This window comes from Ambystoma mexicanum, chromosome 4q (assembly GCF_040938575.1).
Source record: "Ambystoma mexicanum isolate Mex_15411 chromosome 4q, UKY_AmexF1_1, whole genome shotgun sequence".
Classification (NCBI taxonomy): domain Eukaryota; kingdom Metazoa; phylum Chordata; class Amphibia; order Caudata; family Ambystomatidae; genus Ambystoma; species Ambystoma mexicanum.
Genome location: NC_090928.1, coordinates 646,659,308 through 646,681,575, shown reverse-complemented (window position 1 = coordinate 646,681,575; position 22,268 = coordinate 646,659,308). Strand labels below are relative to the sequence as shown.

General features: G+C 45.2%; 1 protein-coding gene across 1 annotated transcript in view; it reads left to right on the top strand.

The window, feature by feature from the left end:
- Positions 1-275: 275 nt before the first annotated feature.
- Positions 276-22,268, top strand: part of LOC138467899 (uncharacterized) — a 216,818-nt gene continuing 194,825 nt past the window's right edge. Inside the window, exons 1-2 of the mRNA XM_069608216.1 lie at positions 276-540; positions 759-798. Of these exons, the coding sequence (XP_069464317.1) occupies positions 412-540; positions 759-798 (169 nt within the window). The 5' untranslated portion in view covers positions 276-411. The remainder of the gene's footprint in view (positions 541-758; positions 799-22,268) is intronic.

Here is a 22,268-nt window from a genome sequence, read left to right as displayed (position 1 = left end):
GCACCTCCCGAATAGAATGGACCATTGGAATGTGTGATATTTACCTATAAACGTCAAACGATTGCATTCCTAGTCATTACTACTGCTTACCATTTAAAGCATTTTTGTGGGATTTTTTAATACTTTTTCTATCGAAATGTGGTGTCGGCCCCTATCGAGGGATAACAGTCTAGTTTAGGTTCGGAGTGATTAGGAGTGAAGGAGCCCTGAGCTATGTTCTGCAACAGTATCTGTAATACTGTAAGGTTATTTTCACGAGAGCAGCCCACCTCAGCACTGAGGCGGGAAGGCCGCTCTGGCCACCGCCCCATTGCAATCACCACAGAAAGCGGCGCGCAGCAGTAAATAAAGGCGCTTCTTGGAGCGGCGCTTTCTCCCTACAGAGCTCCTCTTTCCGCGCGGCGGGTGGTCATGAAGCTGCTGCTCCTCCTCCTCGTCGCCTTTTCTCGGGGTTTCATCCCCTATGCCCGGGGGAGCCCTCTGAGCGGCGAGCTGTTCAGGGCGGTGTTCCAAGGCAACGCGGGGCTCGCGGGAAATGAAGTGAGTTCAGCAGCGTTATTGATTGATGGAGACATTCGCTGTACATCAGGGCGGCTAATTAATGTTAACGCATTGCTGTCATTCTTTTAATAATGAATTCACCCCAGTTCGAGGCAGGGTTGCCCTCGTATCTTTAAAAAACTCACCTGTTCAGTTGTTTAATACTTGTGGCAATAATAAATCGTGACCCTAATAATAGTTATTTTTTTTTTTACTAGAGAAATGTGACACTTCAAGAAGAAAAGCACTTGCCTTCCGGTAAGACATTTTAAAATGTGTCCGAATGTATGTCTCCCTGTTCTAAAGTGCCGATTTTGATGAATGTCACTTTATTAGACTAACCTTACGCAGACATCTCGGCGTGTTTAATTCCATTTGGGTAGCTGTCCGAAAGAGTCGCTTTTTCCCCACGTGGGATTCTGGTACCTGCAGTTTCCCTTCCAACATTATAAGCAAGGACTAAAAGTACTAAAATATACAGAAACATCCCGTTCTGCATGACCTTAACTAGGGTGATCAGATTAAAAAAAAAAAAGTAAAAAACCGGGTCAAGGTAACTAACATAAAAGTAAAACTAACTCTTGAAAGTGGCTGTTGGCGCTACACTTGGTAGCGGTTGGAGGCGAAGGGGGTTTTAAGTGTTACTGTTCAAATAAACACATATCAGAAACTAACACAATCTTAAGATATAAAATGCAGCATTCTTCTGTGCATTCCTGCCTGCCAGCTATGAAAACCTACTACCAATAAACAGGACCAATGCAGTTTCCAATGGAAACATAATCTTGACAAAGGGGGACAGAGATCCAAATTCAGGGACAGTCCTGGAAAAAACGGGACGTCTGGTCACCCTAACCTAAACACACCTGCGGGAAAAAAAGTGCCCAAAACGTTAGCGATGCCAATGTACCCTCACCCTCTTTGACTTAAGCTTTTGTGACAATAAAAGTTGGAAAATCCTAAATGTTGAGGCCCATCAGTGCTGCTACGATTCCCACTAAGTCTAGGCGAATATTGTCTTTGATGTTTGGAGGTCCCCTGAGATTTCGTAGGACCCTCTGGCAACACAAAATTGAATGCCCGTGAGATTTGTTGTGCTGTCCAATGGGCACACCCCAACTTCCTGGACAGCATTGTGGGCAGAGGCGTTGCTAAGGGGGGCTGAGGGGGCTATATAGCCCTGGGTCGTTTGGTTGTATCCCCGGATAGAAGCTTTGGGGATAAAACCAAAAGGCTAGCTAGCCCCGAGTCCCGACAGTCCCGACATTAGCATAGCCCCAGATCTTTTCCAGACCTAGCAACACCTCTGATCAATCGGAGCCATCGGTAATCTGGGGGTGCTTGTTGACTGCTAAAAAGCCCACCTCACTTCCTGGTTCTCCGTTGGTTGTGCTGGGCTGTTCGAGGAATGACCAAGGCTCCTCCACAGGATGAGCAAGCCAGAGAGCGTGCGCTATTGCCACAACCTGGACATTTTTCCATACATATACCAACATAATTGCATATTCAATACGCTACCCTTGCCACCCTCTTTTGGAAAAAAAAATTTTTCTTTGTTGGCATAAAAGGCTGCAGATTTATTTTCACAACATTGTGAATAACTACATGCTTCAAATCACTGCAAACCCAACTTAGTGAAAATAGTTCTTGCAGGTGTTCCTGGGATGGAGGAGTGCCATTTTTCCGGGGGAAGCCGAGCCCTCATCGATACCTCCAGTGCCCTTGCCGCTTAGGCCTCAAAGGAGCGCTGATCGTGAGAAGAGCAAAAACCCTTCCCGCTTTCCCACGGCTGGTTAGTAGTCTCTATAGTGCCACTGGTCGCAAAAAACAGCCACGCCATAGGTGAGTCCGCGCCTGGCGTGGCTCCCCGGTCCTGTCTTACAACTCCAGCAGCTTTGTGCACAAGTTCCAAAAGAACAGATCCATGCCTGCTGGTGACAAATGCACGCCGTCCCTTTCATAGTACTTGGGTGACTTTAAGTTGATCAAGCCATGCCTGACCTGCGTGAAACCTCTGGCCCTGCAGAACTTGGCCATTGCCCCATTTAACTTCCTCCTTGATTTATCCACCACCGAATGACTTTCTGCTCCCCTCCGTTCTTGTCTTGGATGATCTCGGACCAGATGATATCGGTATCACCCAATCAAGAGGCCGTTTCCTGCAAGGTGCACATTATTTCCCTTGTTAATGACCCTGTGCCCAAGCCTGTGCCCAAGCTTGTCCAGTCATTGCTGCCTAGATGGATGATCAATACGTCGGGACTGTGTTGCCTGCCCAACAATTTACCAATGTGCCCTTGTAACTGCACCCATCTCATCCAGGGCACCCTGTGCCACCAGATCCGATGTTCGCCAGCGGTCATCCTCTCTCTCTCCAGTTAGCCCTATCCCTAGTCACAAAAGAATGACCCACCACCCAAACAGACCGACTCCTCCTTTGAGCTGCTGTCAATTGGAGGGAGATGAGAAGGTGGTACATTAATATTACATTTTGTCCGGCCTTAGTACCTCTTAAAACAACCAGACTTCCAACCTCTGATTCTCATAATTGCCTCATGTCCCATGCCCAGATCAGCCGCTGATGTAGCCGCCCCAATTCTAAATAAGTGTGTTCCGAACACCCCACCTGTCACTCTGATGCCTTTCAAGGCCATGTCATCACGCTCTTGAATTGGAACCTACTCGGAGCCGACTCATCCCTGTGCAAAAATAGGTGACCCTGCTCCTGCCGACTACCTCTCTCAAAGGTAAGCTGTCAGTCCCGTTACTGGACAAACTGTGCTCCCTTGGATGCTATAGAGGGTTACTATTCTCCCCTTTCCCTTTTGATCCATCTTAGACCGCCTTAGCTAAATGTGCACCTGCTCCCCTGCCAACTGCACATCTTCCAGCCTTAAAAACCCAGAGCCCCAGCCCTCCCTATTCTCTGGGACCAGCTCGCTCACTCTGAAAGCTCCAAAGAAGGCCAAGGTGAAAGCTGCTGTGAACAGAACCCTCTCTCCATCACTCCGGCAGGTTTTAGACAGAGTTCCTATTAAACTGTGCAGTTTAACAATATCTATGGGACGCCTCGCGTCTGGCTTCCTCTCTATGCGCTTCGGCCAACCTTTAATCGCTATCACAACGTAATGCTCTTTAGTGGGATTGGGCTTCCTCCCCCAGTTTGTAGTAGTGTGCTATCGCAGCCAAATGGTAAGATACCCATGATCTGGTTTTCCCAGCCCACCATCCCCATCCAACAAAGGCACGTACTGGGGGTCCCTTCTAGTGTTCCGTCAAAGACTGTTCCTTAAAAGCCAAGAATTGCTCCAAACACACGTTGTACCTCCTTGCCGTGCCTAGTGCCAATGCTGTGTCGATCAGTGAGCTCAGATTTTCCCCATCATGCCCCAACACTGGACCTTGAATGGGGTCATACTCTTGTTTTCTTCTGGACTGCTCCCCCCAAAACCTTTCCCACTGCAAACAAGAGTCAGCTGCCACATTCTTCACCCTTGGAATGTGTCGTGCTCTTACTTCAGAGTTTAACTTGAGCAGGCTTGTTGTCGGCTCCCTCAGCAACCTTAGTACCCTTTAATTGCTGGACGTCCCCTGATTTATGGTTTGCACTACGGCCAGGTTATCTGACCAGAGAATCGCCCTTCTATTCGCCAGTGACTCCTCCCATAGCCTGAAAGCCACTACAATAGGGAAAAATTCCAGCAAAGTGATGTCTCTGGTAATGCCCTCCTGATGCCATGTCTGCCCGCAACACTCGTTCCCTAGAATTGCCCCAAACCTGTGTGCTCCTGAAGTGTCAGTAAAGTCTGTTTCTCGCTACTAGCCCACTGCTCCCGCCAAAGTCGTACCCCAATGAAATCATCCAGAAAGCCATCCCACATCTTCAGGTCCTCTTCGCCCCCCAGTCGCACATGCTGGGAGGCATGTTGCAGCCCTACAGTCTTGAGCTCAATGCTCCTGGCTAACACCTTTCCTGCCGGGATCACCTTACCGTCGAAATTCAAATTTCCTGCCAATGACTGAAGCTCCCTCAAAGTGGCCTTACTCTTGCCCTCAATTCCTTGATAGTTTCTTTAAGTTTCACTACTTTGTCCCTCAGCAGTTTTGACTTCCCCTCCACTGAGTATCTCTATTTCCAGGTGTCAGCCTTGTGAGTGGACCCTCCGTTTTACCCTTAGCCAAGGGGACCCCCATCTCCTGCATCAATGACTGGAACCTGGCCATTAGAGCACCAGATTCATCTGTACCTTCCTTCCCAATGAACAAGAAATCGTCGAGGTAGTGCATTACTACCCGCCCCCATCCACCTGCTTCAGTGCATACTCCAAAAAAGTGCTGAAATTTTCAAAATAAGCGCACGAAATTGCGCAACCCATTGGCAAGCATCTGCCATAATAGTAAGAGGCCTTGACTTTGAAGCCCAGCAAATGGTAGCTCTCCCTGTTAATTGACACAAGCCTGAAGGCTCACCCAATATCTGCTTTCGCCATCAGTGCGCTTCTCCCCGTGGACCTCACTAGCTCAACCGCATCCTCAAAGGATGCATAATTAACCGTACAGCTCTCTTCCGCAATGCCATCATTTACTGATAAACTTTCGGGGAAGGATAGATGTTGGATGAGGCAAAAATGCCCATCCTATTTCTTGGGGAACAAGCCCAAGGGAGATGATACAAAGTTCTCCAAAGGGTGGGGAGCGTTGGGTGGTGATGGTGAAGGGAACGGCCACCCTATCCAGCCTAATCTCCCTGTCAATTTTTGTTGTACTCTTTCCGGCATCTTCACTGCTGATTTTAGATTGACACCTCCCCATTCCACATAGCACCATTGTAAGGGATCACAAACCCCACCTGAAACCTTCCTAAAGCAGCTTTGCATCTGCGCCATTATGGTACATATTTAGGAATGGGATCATTCTGGTAAGGCGTATGGGGGTGGGCAGGGAGGTTTCAATTACACTTGGCATTCTCTTTTGGTTTGTAGCCACTGCTCTTTTTTTCCCTTGTCGCAAGACACCGTGCTGTGATTCCCTGCACATTTGCCACATGTATGCTTCAATTTGTAGATTTTGCCAAAGGGGCAATAGCCTTGCTCAAACTTCAGCAATTTGCTTGCTTCCCTGTTGGTAACTGGGTCTACTGTTCCAGGAGGAGCACAAGGATCACCTCCTCCTGTCCCCATAAGACCATCTCTCCTTCTTATAACAAGGCTTCTCATCCTGTGCCTTATCCCCCATTTCCCTTGCTGATACCATTTTCTCAATGTAACCCCTCATCCCATGACATCTCAGGCCAAATCTGCATCTTTAGCCTAAACCCCTATCCTATTTCAACCAAGCCTCGCCGCCATAGGTCAGATAAGCGGTATGGATGTATTGTTCTTATGCGAATTATGCCCCATCATCCTGCGCAAACTTCTCTATCATGGGCACCAACATCCTGAAAGCTGCTAACCAATTGTGAATGGTTGCTTCTTTCTTGACCCTCTCTCTATCGTTCTTCTCACTTTTTCTCTTGAGATTTGCCGTAGGTCAAGCCCCGCTGGTTCTCTAGCAGGGTAAAAATTTCAGTGTACTCCTTCTGGCAAATCCTCTCCCTGTATGCCATAGGGATGTGCCATACTAATGCATTCCCCGCCGCCCGCACTGGTGCAAAGCTTGGCATCCCACTCCCATATTGCGTACCATTACCCCACAACATACCTTGCCCCTGGCTGCTAGCTGACGTTGGTTGCCTGCTGCAGCTGGCTGCCCCCCTCCACACCCTAGAGAAATTTCCCTAGGCAAAGTGGCGGCTTGGCTCAGGATGCCGGGGCTCATGGCCCCCTCCAAACCACCCAGCCTCTGCACTTCCCTTTGCTGGTGCACTGCCTCGGCATTCCTCCCCACTTGATTAAATGCATTGACATTCCCACACATTTGACCATTGCCTCATGCTTGCAAGCACTGCATAACCATACCTTTGACTTGTTCCAAGGAAGCAGGTCCCTCTGATGCCACCGCCGCTCTGCTGGTTGCACTGCTGCTACACCTTGGAACCACTGCAGGCAAAGCCGCCGATTGGCAACAGGCCTCTGCTTTTTTCCCTCTGCCTTTGTCGCCCCCAGCTGCTTTCTGTGTTTTGGCAGCTTCTGTCTGCTGCCTAATCGCCTTCACCTTTTCAACCACATACATTTTTCGCCTTCCACATCAAAGAGAAAAAACCAGTGAAAACGCTCTGTGCATTTTTTTTAGATCCCATTCCTGTACCTTTCCTACTTCCACCACAAAAAAGGGGAAAAACAAAACCCTCTGTGAAACCCTTTGGTGCATCAAGGCGCTGTTGGGGACCCCAGTTACATGTGAGCATCTGCACCAGCCAGTCATTGATGGCAGAGAGGCTGATCTACGCCTTTCTTATGGGTGGTGCAAGGTCCAAGTTCTGCTGGGACGGTAGAGTATTAGGCGAATAGCCAGGTTTTGAGGGCTTTGCGGGATGGCCAGTTGGAAGATTCTGCTCTTAATGCAGGTGGAAGGGCATTCCAGCTGGTTGTTGCAACAGATGGGAAGCTGGATCCGCCTCCTTTGGCTCTTTTTACTCTTGGTACGGCAAGGTGGTGGGCATGGACGGTTCTTGTCTGTCTGTTGAAATTGGATCTCACAATTTTTTGTGAGCGATATTTGGGTGCTGTATTCGGTAGGCATTTGTGTGTGATAGGATTTTGAAAATCATCCTTTTTCTTATTGGGAGCCAGTGCACTTTCTTTCTCATAGAGGAAATATGGTCTCTTTCCAGGATGTTTGAATGCAGCCCGAAGGGCATTGTTTTGGATTGTTTTGGATTGTTTGTAGTTTATTGATCTTTTTGGAGGTTCCTGCGAACAGGGCGTTTCAATAATCCCGTCAAGCTCTGGTACTTGCCCTGGCGATTGTTCGGCAGCTGGCTGGTTTGCAGGAGTTAATTAGTTTGGTCATGTGAGCTGCTGAGGAGGCGATTGCATTCACTTGCTTGTTCAAGGTGAGTGAGGGATCTAGATGGACACCTAGAGTTTTTACGGATGCTGAGATGGGAATCTGAATGCCATCGATGGTGAAACTGGAGAATAGGGTCGAGATTCTAGAGGGTGGTTGGGGATCCTACTAGTAGGATATCTGTCTTAAGCATAGAAATGTTCTGCTATCCAAGATTGGATTGTTGAGTAAGCATCGTTAACAGTGTGCAAGTCTTCCTCGTAGCTGCCTGTCAGGGTTAGGAGAATTTGCGCATTATCGGCATAGTTAGTATAAGATATGCCGATGCTGTCTAGAAGGTCGAAGAGGGGTTTGGTGAATGTTGTACATGGCAGGGGATATACAGGAGTGGGGCTCTGCAGGGTGTGGGAATGGGAGGTGCACAGGCCAGCTCGGAGATGACTCTTGTGGATCTTCCCTCCGAGAATGAAGCTACCAATGATGTGGCCTATGGTGAGAAATGTGCTGCTTTGGTAAGGTGATGGCAGCTGAGAGGTGACAGAGAAGTAGTGCTGGCTTTTCCTTCGTCTTTGATCATGTCAAATAGTTTAGGTTAAGGAGCGCTGTCTCTATGCTGTGACCTGGTCTGAAGCCAGATTGGCACATCCCCAGGATTTGATTTTCTTCTAAGTAAGATTGCAGTTGGGTGTACGCCGCTCTGTCTAGAATTGTTAATAAGAATGGCCCAGTGGTGATGGGGCAGTAATTATTAGGGATAGCGGGGTGAACTGTCCGGATTTTTGAGTAGTGGGAGGACCCAAGATTCTTTGAGGCTAGATGGGACTATGCTGCTAGTGAAGGAAGCATTGATGAACTTGGCGATGAAGGGTATAAAGGATTCTGTGCAGTCTTTGATAACGTTGGCTGGGCAGATGTCCCCTTTGCACCTGGATGGTTTTAGATTTTTAATAATTGTTGTTTCAATATCAGAGTTCTCTCTGAATCTGAAGGGGGGGCTGTGCAAGTGCTATGGTAGGGGGCATGTGGCGGGGGAGAACTTTCGTTTGGGATTGTTTGTTTTTGATTTTCTGCTGGAGTGTTGATTTTCAGACACTTAGCGTCCTATATCTTGCAGCACCAGTTCCCATCTTTGGTGATGGTGAAGGGGGGGTGATTCTAGTTCCCTAGAATTTTAAATAGTTCTTGGGAGTTGGAGCTGGCATTAGCTATTCTAGTGTTGTAGACGTTGGCTTTGGTGGTGATAATCACATGTTTGTATTGAGAGCTTAACTTGTTGAAGAGCAATTGTGGAAGCTGCTGATGGCGTTTTTTTCCAAATGGCTTCTGCCTGTCTTTGTCTGCAAGGCCAGTAGATCTTCGGTGAGCCAGTTATTGACGTGCCCTGCTGGTTTTGCTTTCCCCAGGAGTAGTGGGGCTACCAAGTCTACCGCTTTGCTGAGGGTACTGATGTATCTGTGCATCGGGGTCTGCAGAAATAAAAGAATCTGAACGGAGTGGGGTGAGGAGAGGGGAAATTGATTCTTTGGACATTTTCCAGATGCTGCGTGACAGAGTGGGGCAAGGCGTGGCTGAAGGTCTGAGGTTTCTTTTGGGGGAGGGTGAAGCTGATGCTATGGTGGTCAGACCAGGGACATGGGGTGTTTGCAGGGATGGCAATATGATTGTATAGGTCATCTATCCAGTCTAGGGTCTGCCTCTGGTGTGTGTGGGGGAGGTGACACAGTGATTAAAGCCTCAGTCTGATAGTGCTGAAGCCACTGCATGGGCTGTCGTGTCAGAGGGTTTGTTGAGGCCTAGATTCAGTTCTCCCAAGAGTAGGATCCTCAAAGTGGGTTTAATAGTCTCTATCATGTGCATGAGGTCTGCCTCAAAGCCTGTGTTCGGACCTAGGGGTCGATGGATTATGTAAATGGTGGTGGAGTCAGAGTGGGCAAAGGTGAACTTCACCGAGAGGAGTTCGCAATTCCCAACCATAGCCCTCTCAATGGGTCTAATGTGGAAGGACTCTCTGAAGATGAGCTACGCCTCCGCCTCTGGTGTCTTGCCTATCGCATCTCAGTATTGTGTAGCCTTCAGGGAGGGCTGGGGATAGGGCTCAGCCAGAGGTCTGGTTGAGCCAGGTTTCAGAGATGGCTAATAGATCTAGGTTCTGGGAGGTGATAAGGTCGTTAATGTCAAGGGAGTGGCAGGAATGGATCTGATGTTGATGGCCCCTTTGAATAGGGGGCATGGTTGGGTTACTCTGCTTCCTAGGGTGGTTAGGTTGGCACTGGTGGCTTTCTGTTGACTGTTCTGAGAGCATAGGGAGGTAGTGGGCTCATGGTTAGGTGGCATGTCAATGGCGTTGTGGTCTGGGGAGCTCTTGGTGTCATGGGGGCAGTTAGTTGATCTGAGCTTATGATTGCTGTCATTTTGGGCTGAGGAGGTGGTGGGCCAGTTTGTAAAGGGTTGTGTGATCTGAGGGTGCGTTTCTTTTTAGACTGGCTGGTTGGTGCAGTGGGTTGAGTTTGGTTAGTCTATAGGCTAGCATTGCATGCCTTACTGCGAGGGTGTTTGGGATAGTTGCCTTTGAGAGATGTGGGTGCATACTTTGTCGTTGGCACGGGGGTTGTTTTTCTGTGCAGCTATGGTTGGTGAGAGATTGAGTGTGGGATGGCAGTCAGCGTGTTGTCCTGCCACTGGGGGAGTGCGGATGTAGTGGGTGCGTTTCGCGTCTAGGTGGGTGTAGAGAGGGGGTCTCAGTTGGCTTGCAGTCTTGCATTGGAGGAACGGCTGGATGAAGTTTGGTAGCGTGTCAAGGTGGCAATGTTGCCGAATGCAGGAGGCTTACTTATGGCTGTGTATGTGCTTGGGTAACCCTTGTGGGTTTTCGTCGGGGCTTTGGACATCGAGAGTGCGGGGGATGATGGGCTGGACAGTAGCTGCGCGCGAGACCTCCCTGGGTATAGATAGTCGCCTGCAGTACACGCGTACATGGAGGTCTTACCTTTGGTTTCTATGATTTTCTGGTGGGCATATGGGCTAGGGCGGTCTGCGGCATTCGCGGCGAGCTGCAGGGAGGGAGACCGGCCTTACCTTGCGGCCTTTGCAAATCTGCTCTGTCATTCAGTGACCATTGGGGTTACTTATTGGTCCTGCTGCTGGCCAGTCCACAGCTTGGATGCTGGTGAGGAAACTCTCTGCCCATGACTGCCATTAGTATCCTGAACGCTGTGTCTGAGAGGTTCAGGAAACTTCTGCAAGTCCCACTGTACAGGGGTCCGGAAATGCTTACACGGGCAGGAAGACGAGGACAAGAGGGGCGAGGGAGGAGTATTAGGATGATGCAGTTTGCTCCCATCCTGGGAAGGGTGCAAGTTTGGGCAGATAGTGGAAAAAACCTAGGCATGCTGCCCCAATACTTTACAGTCCAGGGCTTTACTAGGTGTGGCAGTGTTTCCCCCTACCTGGGGAAGGTCCAGCGACAGGCGTATGCATTTGTGTGCAAGTTTTCAAATGGTGAAGTGTGGCTGGGCAAGAAGACTGTGCATTAGGCACCGGGCAAAACTGCAATCTGTGAACACATTTCGCAATTGTATAAACCAATATTTTTTATGCATGTGCCATCTGCTGGTAAGGTAACACCCTCCATTGGTGAAGTGTTAGCATATGCTAGCATGTCTGCAGGTCATTCTCCACCACGACAGAGCATGGCAGTGTGAGAAAAGCCCAGTTTGAGCTAGTAGCAAAGGCTGCATCTCTCAGCTCTCGGCCCTATTGCACAAAACCCACCTCTTCTAATGTGGTTTTGAGACCTTAGGATTTAATAACGGGACAATAGTAGGACAACCCCTAATGGCATCTTGTCATGCTATGACTCCCACCTCACCCACCAGCAGCCAGTCACTCAAGCTATTGTTTCACAGTCGCAAGCTACAATATGCAATCCCGCTCCACTTTATGTTGGGTGACATGAGGCAGACACCAAGTCTTCATCATCTGAGATGGTGCGTTGACTATGGCTACATGTGTTGCCATAGTCTTTCTCAAAGGAGTGCTGCTTAATAATTGTTCAACGTGGGGCACTGTCTTCTCCACTGGCCAAATACTATGGGCCCAGCAGCACTGAAGACTCAGCACCGTTGTAGCGGGGGCACCCACAGCCACCACAGTGCATGGGATCACACCACCCCAGCCGGGCCCCATCCCTCACCCTGACATTTTGTCAGGGTGAGGGCTGGGGAAAGTGCAGCTGGTGGCGTGGGGTGTCGACCCCACACGTCAGACAGAAAGCATGTAAGCCGAACTCTGCTTCCTGTGTGTGATTGAAAGTATGTAATGTTATGCATGTATGTATATTTATGCGTGTATGTATGGGTGGTGAGTGCGCATGTTGTGTGATTGAGAATGCAATGTGTGTATGAATGTTCCGGGTGCTCATGTGGATAATGAAGTAACCCTAAGTTACCTGGGGGCAACCAGACGTGGACTCCATGCTCACTGTGCTCATAGAGGCACAGTTTTACCACACTGATGAGGCCCAACAAGGCTGAAACACGTGTATGAGGCTGCTGTAGGTACTCCTGTTCAGAGAGGAATTGCCATAGCATTTTGGGCAGTGGGCGGGACAAAGACTGATATGCAAATGGGTATTTCCCATCTGCGAAAGGTACAGTGAGCAAAGTGCTGCAAACTCTCATCTCAGAACAGGTTATCATGCCATGTTCTTTCTGGAGAGGAGCACCTGCTACCTTTTTTTAAATGAATGCAAGAAGGTGTTTGGGTGAGTGACTGTTTGGGGAATGGGTATGAATGTTATGTATGTGGGAATGTTCTGGGTGGATGCCCATGTGAAGAATGCAGTATGAGTCAATGTGAGAGAAGGTGAATGGGTGTGAATGTGCAGAGGAGCTCCCAAATATAGCCTGCGCTCCAGTCACCCATTTTGAAGTACCAGGAACATTCACACCGAAATATGTGACGTACGATGAGCAAATAAACCAGCAGAGAGCCGCAGTAGGGCTCTGCCCAGTACCTATCAGAAGAACAATACCTATTGAAGTACCAATAACCAGACAACCATGGGCAGTAAGGTACCCATTGAGAACTCTACCAGCAAATGAAACAAAATGAAGATTAAGTACTGTACAGGAAGAAACCATAAAATCCTTAATGGAGGGCGAATGGTGACGCCACGAGGGCCCGGACTAACGTACAGATTGAAGAGATGATGACCCAAGGATGACACAAAGAGACGAAACGCCAGGAATAAAGATATCGTGAAACTAAAAGAAGAGAACATTGTTGAAATACGAGAGAGCTTAAGCTGAAAGCATGATGAAGATATTCAACCAGCTAACGCCTGTACATATGCTTGGAACCGCAAGAAGCTAAAGAAAACAGTGCGGCTTTCTATGCTACGTAGGGTTACCAGTCAAATGGTCGAAAACATTTGGTCGACAGACAATTTGGTCGACACCATTTGGTCGAATGCCAAATGGTCGATCTTTTTTTTTTTTACCCATTTTTTGTTTTTTTTTGGGGGGTCCCCCCCGACCCCCTTTTTTTCTTTTTTTTTTTTTCCCCACACGAAAACCCACAAAACACATTATATATATATATATATATATATAAAAAAAAATTCGACCATTTGGCATTCGACCAAATGGTGTCGACCAAATTGCAGTCGACCAGTTTGTCGTCGACCAGTTGACTGGACACCGCTACGTAGAACAGAGTGGCAAGCACTATTGTACATAATCTACCTCAAAACAAATCAATATTATAACTGTGGGTCCACTTTGCATAAAAAGCAGAACCAACCCAAGTTATTACAGGCCAAACGCAAGAAGTTTCATATTCTAGCATCAAGAGGAAAAAGGCTGAATCGAAACTTGGCAAAGGCAGCTCGTGCCAGGAAAGCCGAGGTCACATAGAAGCTGTAAACAGTAGATACTTTTAATTAAAGCTGTAAACAGTAGCTACTTTTAATTGAAGCTAAGAACAGAAAAATATCCTGCTTCCTGAAGAATCGAGGTAAGAAAGCGAATGCAGGTGGCAGGGTGAAACGAAAATCAAATGCACAAATGGAGAGAAACGAGGCAAATCCATGGTGTACTAGCACGTGACCAGCCGAGCGAAAGGAGGCACGGTTTCCCACCTATGCCTGGCACCGGCCCAGACGGAGATATCAAAACTTTTCCAGACAGAAGTTTAGTTTTGTGGCCAACCACAGTGAACTAATTGACACATAGCCCATAAAGTGATGATTGATTGAAGGAAGGCAGGGTGTGCTAAGGGATGTCTTGCACCTGGTTGACCATTCTGCGTGCTGCTAGGCAAAGTGGAGTTATGCATGGGGTTGATGCCAACCCAATCACAGTGGACCAAATAATCTAGGGTCCTATAGTTAGTAGAACCATGAGACATTGTACTTTTAGTGACGTTTACAGTAGTCCTTTATGAAGGAAGGGTTTAGATGCCCACCTGACAGTATTTACCCAATCCCCTCACTCCGTTACCATATACAGATATAGCACCTATATTAAAGTTACCTTTTCCCAACTAATAGAATTGCATGTTAACTTTTGAGTGTTACACGTCATATTATGATGCGTTTTGAGTATAAAAATGTTTTTTATGAAGTTCGAGGGTGTTGAAGCGAGACGGGCTGTCGCACTGCTGTCGATTTCCATGTTTCCCCGTTTTTTGTACTTATTAAACAGACTCCCCTTTGCCAAACTATTAAGTTGTCCTTATTGATTAGTGTTGGAGTAAGAGACCCTGCACCCCCATCCATCTCGAGGTGCAGCTATCTCGTCTTACTGCAGAGCAAACCCCGGCACTATGGGCCGGCCGGGGGTCTCTTGGTACACTTGATAGCAGAGGATGGTTTATCAACTATCGATTGATTGAAGTAAGACACCTATTGACAGTCGACATAAAGTAACTCTAGGTCTTCAGCAATATCACAAGTCCTTTGTCATTCGGCTGAGTAGACAGTGAAGCTCCCCGTAGACAATGGTAGCGTAAGCAAGAAAACTGCAGTCAGGCCCAGAATGGACCTGTTTTGCCAACACATCCCTTCCCATTCCTACGGGCAGCTGATCGGTGAAAATCTGAAGAAGGCGGTGATCCCGAGGGTCCAGAGATGAACAATGCGAATGGTGAGTGAAAAAAAATGTAGTGCTTTGGCAAACAGTGCATACCTTAGAACAAGTAAGGGGAAAAGGTAACGAAGGGAGGAGGAAGAAAAAAAAATAGAAGTAGAGACTATGTGTATGTGTGTGTGTGTGTATATATATATATATCTCCGCGGTAGTGGCTGGGTAGTTATGGTTAAGTTGCTGTTTCCATCGGAAGAGCACTTTTTGGGCGGTTTATAACTTTGCTCCCCCTGGACGAATCCTCACCAAACTTTGCATTTGTATATGGGCCACTCTGAATTTTTATGCAACGTTTAGTGATGTTTGGTCTAGGGGGGTTCCCAAAACGTCTTTTTTTTTCCCCATACACTGAATGGGGGAAAAACTTTGCGCACGCCTACAGCCCAAACCGCTGGATGGATTATCACCAAATTTGCGGAAGGAGCTTGGTTCCGAAAGCGTGCTTTTGTAAATTTGGTGACAATCCGTCCAGTAGTTTTCTTGAAAATGACCAAAAAGTATGTCTAAAAAAGAGTGATATCTATGTCCGCTCCCCGGTCACACTTTTGCTCCGCGGACAAGATAACGATTGGCTAATGGGCTCGCATCATGACCGTGGACACGCGATGTGTCTGCCGATTGGCTGGAGTGAGGCGTGATGTGCGTCAGATTGTTCGGATGCGCCCGCCATCTGGATCCGCCGACAGCGCGGCGGTGAACAGAGGCGACATGCAGTTTTGGGGAGTATTTTGGTGTGTCAGTGCTTGGGGAGGTTTAGGGAGTAAGAGATGGGTGAAATACTGTATTTGTTTAGGCAGCAGGTGCTACTGATGTATTCGACATGCCCGCGCTGTCTGGGATGTTTGTAATTACTGAAAATGAGGGGTGTCCTAAGGATAGTATTTCTGTCCGTGCTGTGCGCAGGCAAGTTGAAACTGTTCTAAGGACACGCGTGGTGTCTGCGGACATTAAAATTGTGTATATGCCGCAGTTAAAATATTTGATTCTATGGGTGTAATACTGAGTTATAAGCCACCATGGGTGTGGTATGCTGCGGTGCGGTGGTTGTGGCCAGGGCCTAGAGTATTGCGTGCATGGGGGCCATACACCCAAGACTCGAGGCCCTGGCCACAACCACCATAGCATATCACACCCATAGTACACACCCATAGAATCGAATGTCTACGGCCATACACCCAAGACTCTAGGCCCTGGCCACAACCACCGCAGCATATCACAGCAATAGATACACCCATAGTATCCAATATCAATCAGGTGTTTGTGGGAGGGCATAAAGTCTTAGGTGCATGGCCAACAGCCATGCACCCAAGACAAAATTTATAAGCACTGAAGTTATAAGCCACCATGGGTTTCATATACTGCAGTGGTTGTGGCCAGGACCTGGAGTATTGGGTGCATGGCCGAGGCCATGCACCCAAAACCAAAGTTAGAAGTACTGAAGTTATGGGTGTGATATGCTATAAGGAGTAAAATTAAAGTAACCATGGGTTTTATATACTGTGGTGGTTGTGGGCAGGACGTAGCGTTTTGGGTGCATGGCCACAGGCCATACACCCAAAACTCTAGGCCCTGTCCACAACAACCGCAGCATATCACACCCATAGATACATCCATAGAATCGAATATCTATCAGGTGGTTGTGGGTAGGGCCTAAATTCTTGGGTGCATGGCCAAAGGCCATGCACACAAGACCAAAGTTCTAAGCACTGAAGTTATAAGCCACCATGGGTTTGATATGCTGCGGTGGTTGTGGCTAGGACCTAGAGTCTTGGGTGCATGGTCGTAGTCCGTAGGCTATACACCCAAGACTCTAGGCCCTGGCCACAACCATCGCACCATATTACAGCCATAGATCACACGTATAGAATCGAATATGTATGAAATGTTTGAAATTATACTTACTGTTTCATTTGTTGAGATTCGATTTTTTTTTTTTTTTTTACCTGACTTTAGTACCTGGAGGAAATATTCTTTTTCAATTTCTGTGATAAAAGAGAAGAGCATGTTAGTGTATGTATTTTATAAAGACTTATTACATTGCATAATAGACATTTTAGCTTTTTTTCGACCCTCATACTTAGTTTACAAACCAGTGTACTGTGCATTTTGCTCAGTTTCTGTGTTTGTTTTTCAAAATATTGGGTCCGTGGGAAGAAAAATCCTTATCGGATTAAAAATATATATATATTTTTTTTTATGCTGCAAACTATTTGTTCCTTTGAGTGTTCACTTGTTTCTGGTTAATGTTCTATCTGTTGGCTTGTTGCAGATTTTTGAAGCAGTTAGATACCTGTTGGCATATTCTAACTGTATATATTTTGTTACAATTTAGTGCTATTCATTTATCTGTGTGGTTGTTATACAATATTGGGCCAGTTAGATACCTGTTGGCGTATTCTAACTGTTTATAGTCTTTTATTTTTGGTAATGTTGAAGTACAGATTAGTTATAAAATGTTGGCTTTAAGAAGATTAAAGAAGCGTTTGTGAGATTTGCTGGTAATCTCTGCTTTAGAGTAATGGTACTATCATTACATTCAAACCATCCACATTTCTTTTTAATATATGCAGTGTAGTGACCTGCATTGGTTGTGGCTCCTGAGTGGTAGATTATACCTATTGTTGTGAAGGTTGTCTTACCAAGTGATACTTGACCGTGTGTGAATCCAGTCAGCTTGCAGTTGTTTTTGGTACCATCTGCATTGTAACGTAGAAGCATTAGTAGTACGTAGTTACTATGTCTTTGTATTAGAAAGGTGGAGCGATTATCTGAATTGCAGATAGTACATAATCTGCCATGGTTTGCATTTTGTTCAAGTTGCTGAAATGGAATGGATTCACAATTAGGTATGGATACATACACAAAGCGCTCATTAGGGATTTGTTCCTGTGTCACATTGTTGCAGAGAGTGCATGTATGTTTCCACATGTATGAAATCTGGAAGATTTCCGTATGTTTTTGTTTTCCAGTACTTGTAGTAAGTACATTAGAAATTCTTTTTGTATCTTCTTGTGAGTTTATAGTGAACCTCACCATTCCAGCACAGTAGTCCAATTCTTGTCTTATTCCGTCAACACTATACGTGTTGTCAGGATTTTGTTGCATTTCTATGAAGGACTTACATTTGCAAACACAATTGGTCTGTACTGTGTAAGTAAATGTTGTTAACAATTGGTGGCAATTGAAATAGAATATTCATTGCTACATTTGGGTAGCAATTTACACCAGTTACATTTGAAAATTTGAATTGGCCAGATAGTTCTGTCAGTCATTTTTTCAGAGTTTGTGTTGCTTCTTTGAAGAAGTACCTGAGTTACTTTCACTAATAGGTTCTTCTTTGGTTGTGGTAATTGATGAAGTATTAGCTTATTTTACTCTTTGAAGGATTTGCAGTCAGATCCTGTTGCATTTCTGTTTGAATTAGTTTTCTTTTAAGTTTTCCTTTTTGTGAAATAGGATATGATTTCAGATGGGTGGTGTACAGTGAACGTAGTCTATTGTATTCTAAAATGCAAGGAATATCAGCGTTTACTTTACTTGCATCAAGGTTGATTAGAAATAGACAGTATAGTGTACGTAAGCGTGATAGTGCTACGTAGCTCATGCCTTCTTTAAAGACTGTGTTCCCAATATCTATCAATGCTTTGTCTAGGGTAAGACCTTGGGATTTATGAATGGTGACTGCATATACAAGAGTTAGAGAAAATTGTTCTCTACGTACATACATGTCTTTGAAGAGAAGGAATCGAGCTGTTGAGCGCGCTTCCTTTTTACTTCTGAAAGTTTGTCAAAGAGAAGATTGACAAACTGAATGTTGTCACGTGGGTATGTTTGAAAGCCAACAACTGTACCCAGTGCTCCATTAACTAGTCCTTGCTCCACGTCAAGGTTACGTTTAAGCATTACTCTACAATTTAAGGATAATTTTAATATTTTTTCCAACCCAGCTGTGTTGGAGATTGAATTTTCTAAGGTGTTTAGTCTTGTTGTGGCTTGCTGACATATGGGTAGTGTCATACCATGTACGTCCAGTTTGTCTGTGGAGCAAATTTCAATTATTGGTTGCATTTCTTTTTGTAACATTGTTTCATTGAGTTTGGAACAGCTCGCAAGAGTTGGTATTAAGCCATACAATTGACATTTTTGTGTGCTAATTGTTCCATAACATCAGTAGCACATGCATTATCGCCATAAAGTGCATGGATGTGCCGGGTTTTCAATATTGCTTGTGTTTCTTGAGATAGTACACCAACTCTAATACTTTTTAAAATATTGGCGTAAGTGAGGTCTGCAGATTGACGCATGTTTTCTGTTAATTCTCTGTTTTGGAAATGTTGCCAAAGGTTGACATTTCCTATGCTGCCAACAGTTTTACAATGTGTTTTCCTCCAAAGAGTTCTTCGTAGTTTGTTCTAAGTACTTCTTGCAATCTCAGTTGAATCAAAGCCAACATTAGGTTGGAGACCATGCTCACTTCATCTATTAGCATTTTCATTTGTTTTAATACTCTACGTAGTTCCATTGCAGTTTCTGTAGAAAGTTTGTAATAGTCTAATTTGTTTTGGTGTTCTACTGGAAGGTGTAGTAATTGGTGTAAAGTGACACCGCCTATGTTATAGGCAGCTAAACCTGTGGGGGCAGTTACAACAGCTGACAGTTTGTTGTTTGTCAATTGTTGAAGGAACTTGCTGATGATTTAGATTAAGAATGTTTTGCCTGAACCAGCTGACGTACAGCAGTATAGGTTTGTCATTTTGGCAGTTACATTCTTTATTTTCGTGTTGTACACCATGTGCAATTTCTTTTGTTACTTCAAAAATGGTGCGCTGGTCTTTAAGTTTTGATTGTAGTACAGTTAAGTCTTCTGTATCTTCTTCATAGTGACACATGGTGTTCTACTTTGTCATAGCTAATTCTGCCTCATTTGCTATTAGTGGCTGTCCCAGTGGTTCTTGGCTTCCTGTTACAGAAGGTTGACTACTGTCCTAAGTGTCCTTATCTAGTTGGGCCTGGAGTTCTTCTTCGTGTTGCTGTTCATTGTGCAACATTGTTTTGTACTGCGTAAAGTTCACATCAGTGATAGTGTTTTCATCTGCTTTGAAAGGATATTCATAGCAGTCATAGTTATCTAGTATCTCTTCTTCTTTTCTCCATGGTTTAAAAAGTTGTAACAGGGACATGTAATATAATTCTTTCTGATGAGGAGTTTTTAATGACAATTTGACATGATTAATTAAGCTTCGTTTGGTAAGTTTCACTAAGCTGCCTTCACAATCTGTCACTCTATCTACCTTTGTTTTCATCGGGTTTTATATTATTTTTGTATGCAAACTTTTGGGCTATGTGAAATAGACACATGGTTTCCAAAGTGGTACTCCTGTTCGGGTAGTATGTATCTAGTAAATTATTTTTCGAAATGTCTTGGCTGTTGGGATCATTTTTGGCTATTGTTTCTATGTCCTCATATGATTTGAGACCTCTTTTTCTAGATTTAGCAGGACCAAGATTTAGCCATACTATATTCAGATTTTCCATACAAAGCAGTACCGGTTAAATGATCTGCAGCTTCATAGGCGCCACATTCTCTATAAGAGAACATTTTAATGCCTATGCTGTATAATTTCTGAGATAGTGTTTTGTCTGATGATAGGTCATTCCAGAGGTCTTGAAGCTCTGTTTTTTCCTGCTTTTAAGTAGGCTGTAACATATCGTGCAACTGCAGTGGAATTGTCATTGATATATGTTGTTTCTTCTGTTCCTTTTATGTAATACATGTTCTTAGGGGATTTACCTTTTAACACTGTCTAACTGAAGACATGAAGTTGTTCACTTCACCTGTTTCTGTAACTGGTCTAGGGAAACCAAAGCAGCATTTGGTGTAGTATTTCCCTTTATTTTTGTATTTGCGTCGACAATATTTGCCACATTTGTGTCTTTGAAATCACACAATTTGTCCATGAACGTCATTGTCTCGTTTGTAAAGGGATTTCACAAGTGACATATTTTTGGATGAACTGCAAAACAGTGGCATCACTGTCCTGACCAAATTTAGGTGCACCTTTAATCCATAAAAGCATGTGGCTATGTGGTGCTCCTCTGGCTTGGTATTCGTTTCTCCAAAAGAAGTGTTGCACTTCTCTGAGGGGAGGAACAGTTTTATTACAAATAAAGTGTAGCATAACAATGAAACAATGGTGGAAATATCTTGAAACATTTACAGGATCTAGAGAGCAAAGTTCTCCAGGTGTTAGTATATCTGTTGGTTTTGTTTTTGTTTGATATGCGTAGGAAATCATGTAAATCTTCCCATGCATATTCTGCACAACTTAATGTAACAAACCAAGAGGGTGGCCCAAGGTTTCTGATCATACAACGTACATCTCTGTGACGTCGGAACCAGTATTCTTTCGTACCACGCATGTTTGCAAGCAGATTTGTTATGCTTCATTGTAAAACGTCATCTCTTTCTTTCACTTTTTGTATTAATTGCGTAGCTGACATATTTTGAAAGTGGGTCCCCGATTTCAAAATGTGTGCAACTCCGTAACATAGGGTTGCTAGTTCACTTTCAAAGAGTAGGTGGAATATGTATTCCCAGATTTAGACAAAATGTGGATCTACAGAATACATTCGTAATGATCCGTATTCTGATGCTGTTATCTGAGTGGGTCTATCATCGTATCTTCCTCCTTTGCCAGAAGGAAATGGTAGAGGAAAAGCACGTGCTTCTATACTTTTTTCCCAGATGCTCATTGGTGAACCTTTGGTTTGTCACATTTGGTAAGTTTCTAGTGTATCATCTATGCGGTCATTAGAGTGCAATGGATGAATTGTATAATGGTCCAAAAGATCGGATACTGCAGCAGGATCCAGAAGATCAAATTGACCAGTTTCTGATGACTCTTGAATTATTTCAGTTTCCCTTAAGCTTTCTTCAATATTTATTTCTTTGTAGTATTCATTGTCTTTCAAATATTGCAAGGCTTGTCTAACTTAATGTAAGTCCAAGAGTTGTTGCCACATTTTTTTGTCTTTTGTTGGTACACCATTTACTAAGACAATTAAAGATTGCTCTATTGGACGTTGCACTCCTAGAGTGTGCACATTTTCTGTCAGATCTAATGGTAAATAAACTACTTTGCCATGAATGCCTTTCACCAATTCAGAGGGAGGTAATTTTGCTGTTTTTGGTTGAAGGCGTATTATTGCTCAAATGGGTGTACTGTTTGAATTATGATGCTGCCATACAAATTGAGTTGTTGCAGGGGTTTTGGTAGTGGGAATAATTCCAAGTTATTTGTGATAGCACGTGAAGGAGTTTGGTTGTTAAGTTTTGTAGTGCAGTAACTGCAAAATATTAAGGGTTCACTTATTTCGTATTTGTTTTCTGCTAAAAGGTAGTGTTACGCTCCCCTGGTATTCACGGGGACGCCACCCAGCTGTGGGGACTCTGGTACCCTTCTCAGCCGCTCCCAGGTATAATCGGCGGAGAAATTCTGCCTGGAAAACAGGTGGGCAATGTTCAAGACTGGGCAACTGGGGTAAGAGCCTCCCAACACCCTGTATGCCCGCAGCCTCTCCCCGGACCTTGCCTCACCTTGTTATGGGTTTTGGCATGCTCTCCGTACTGCCTTC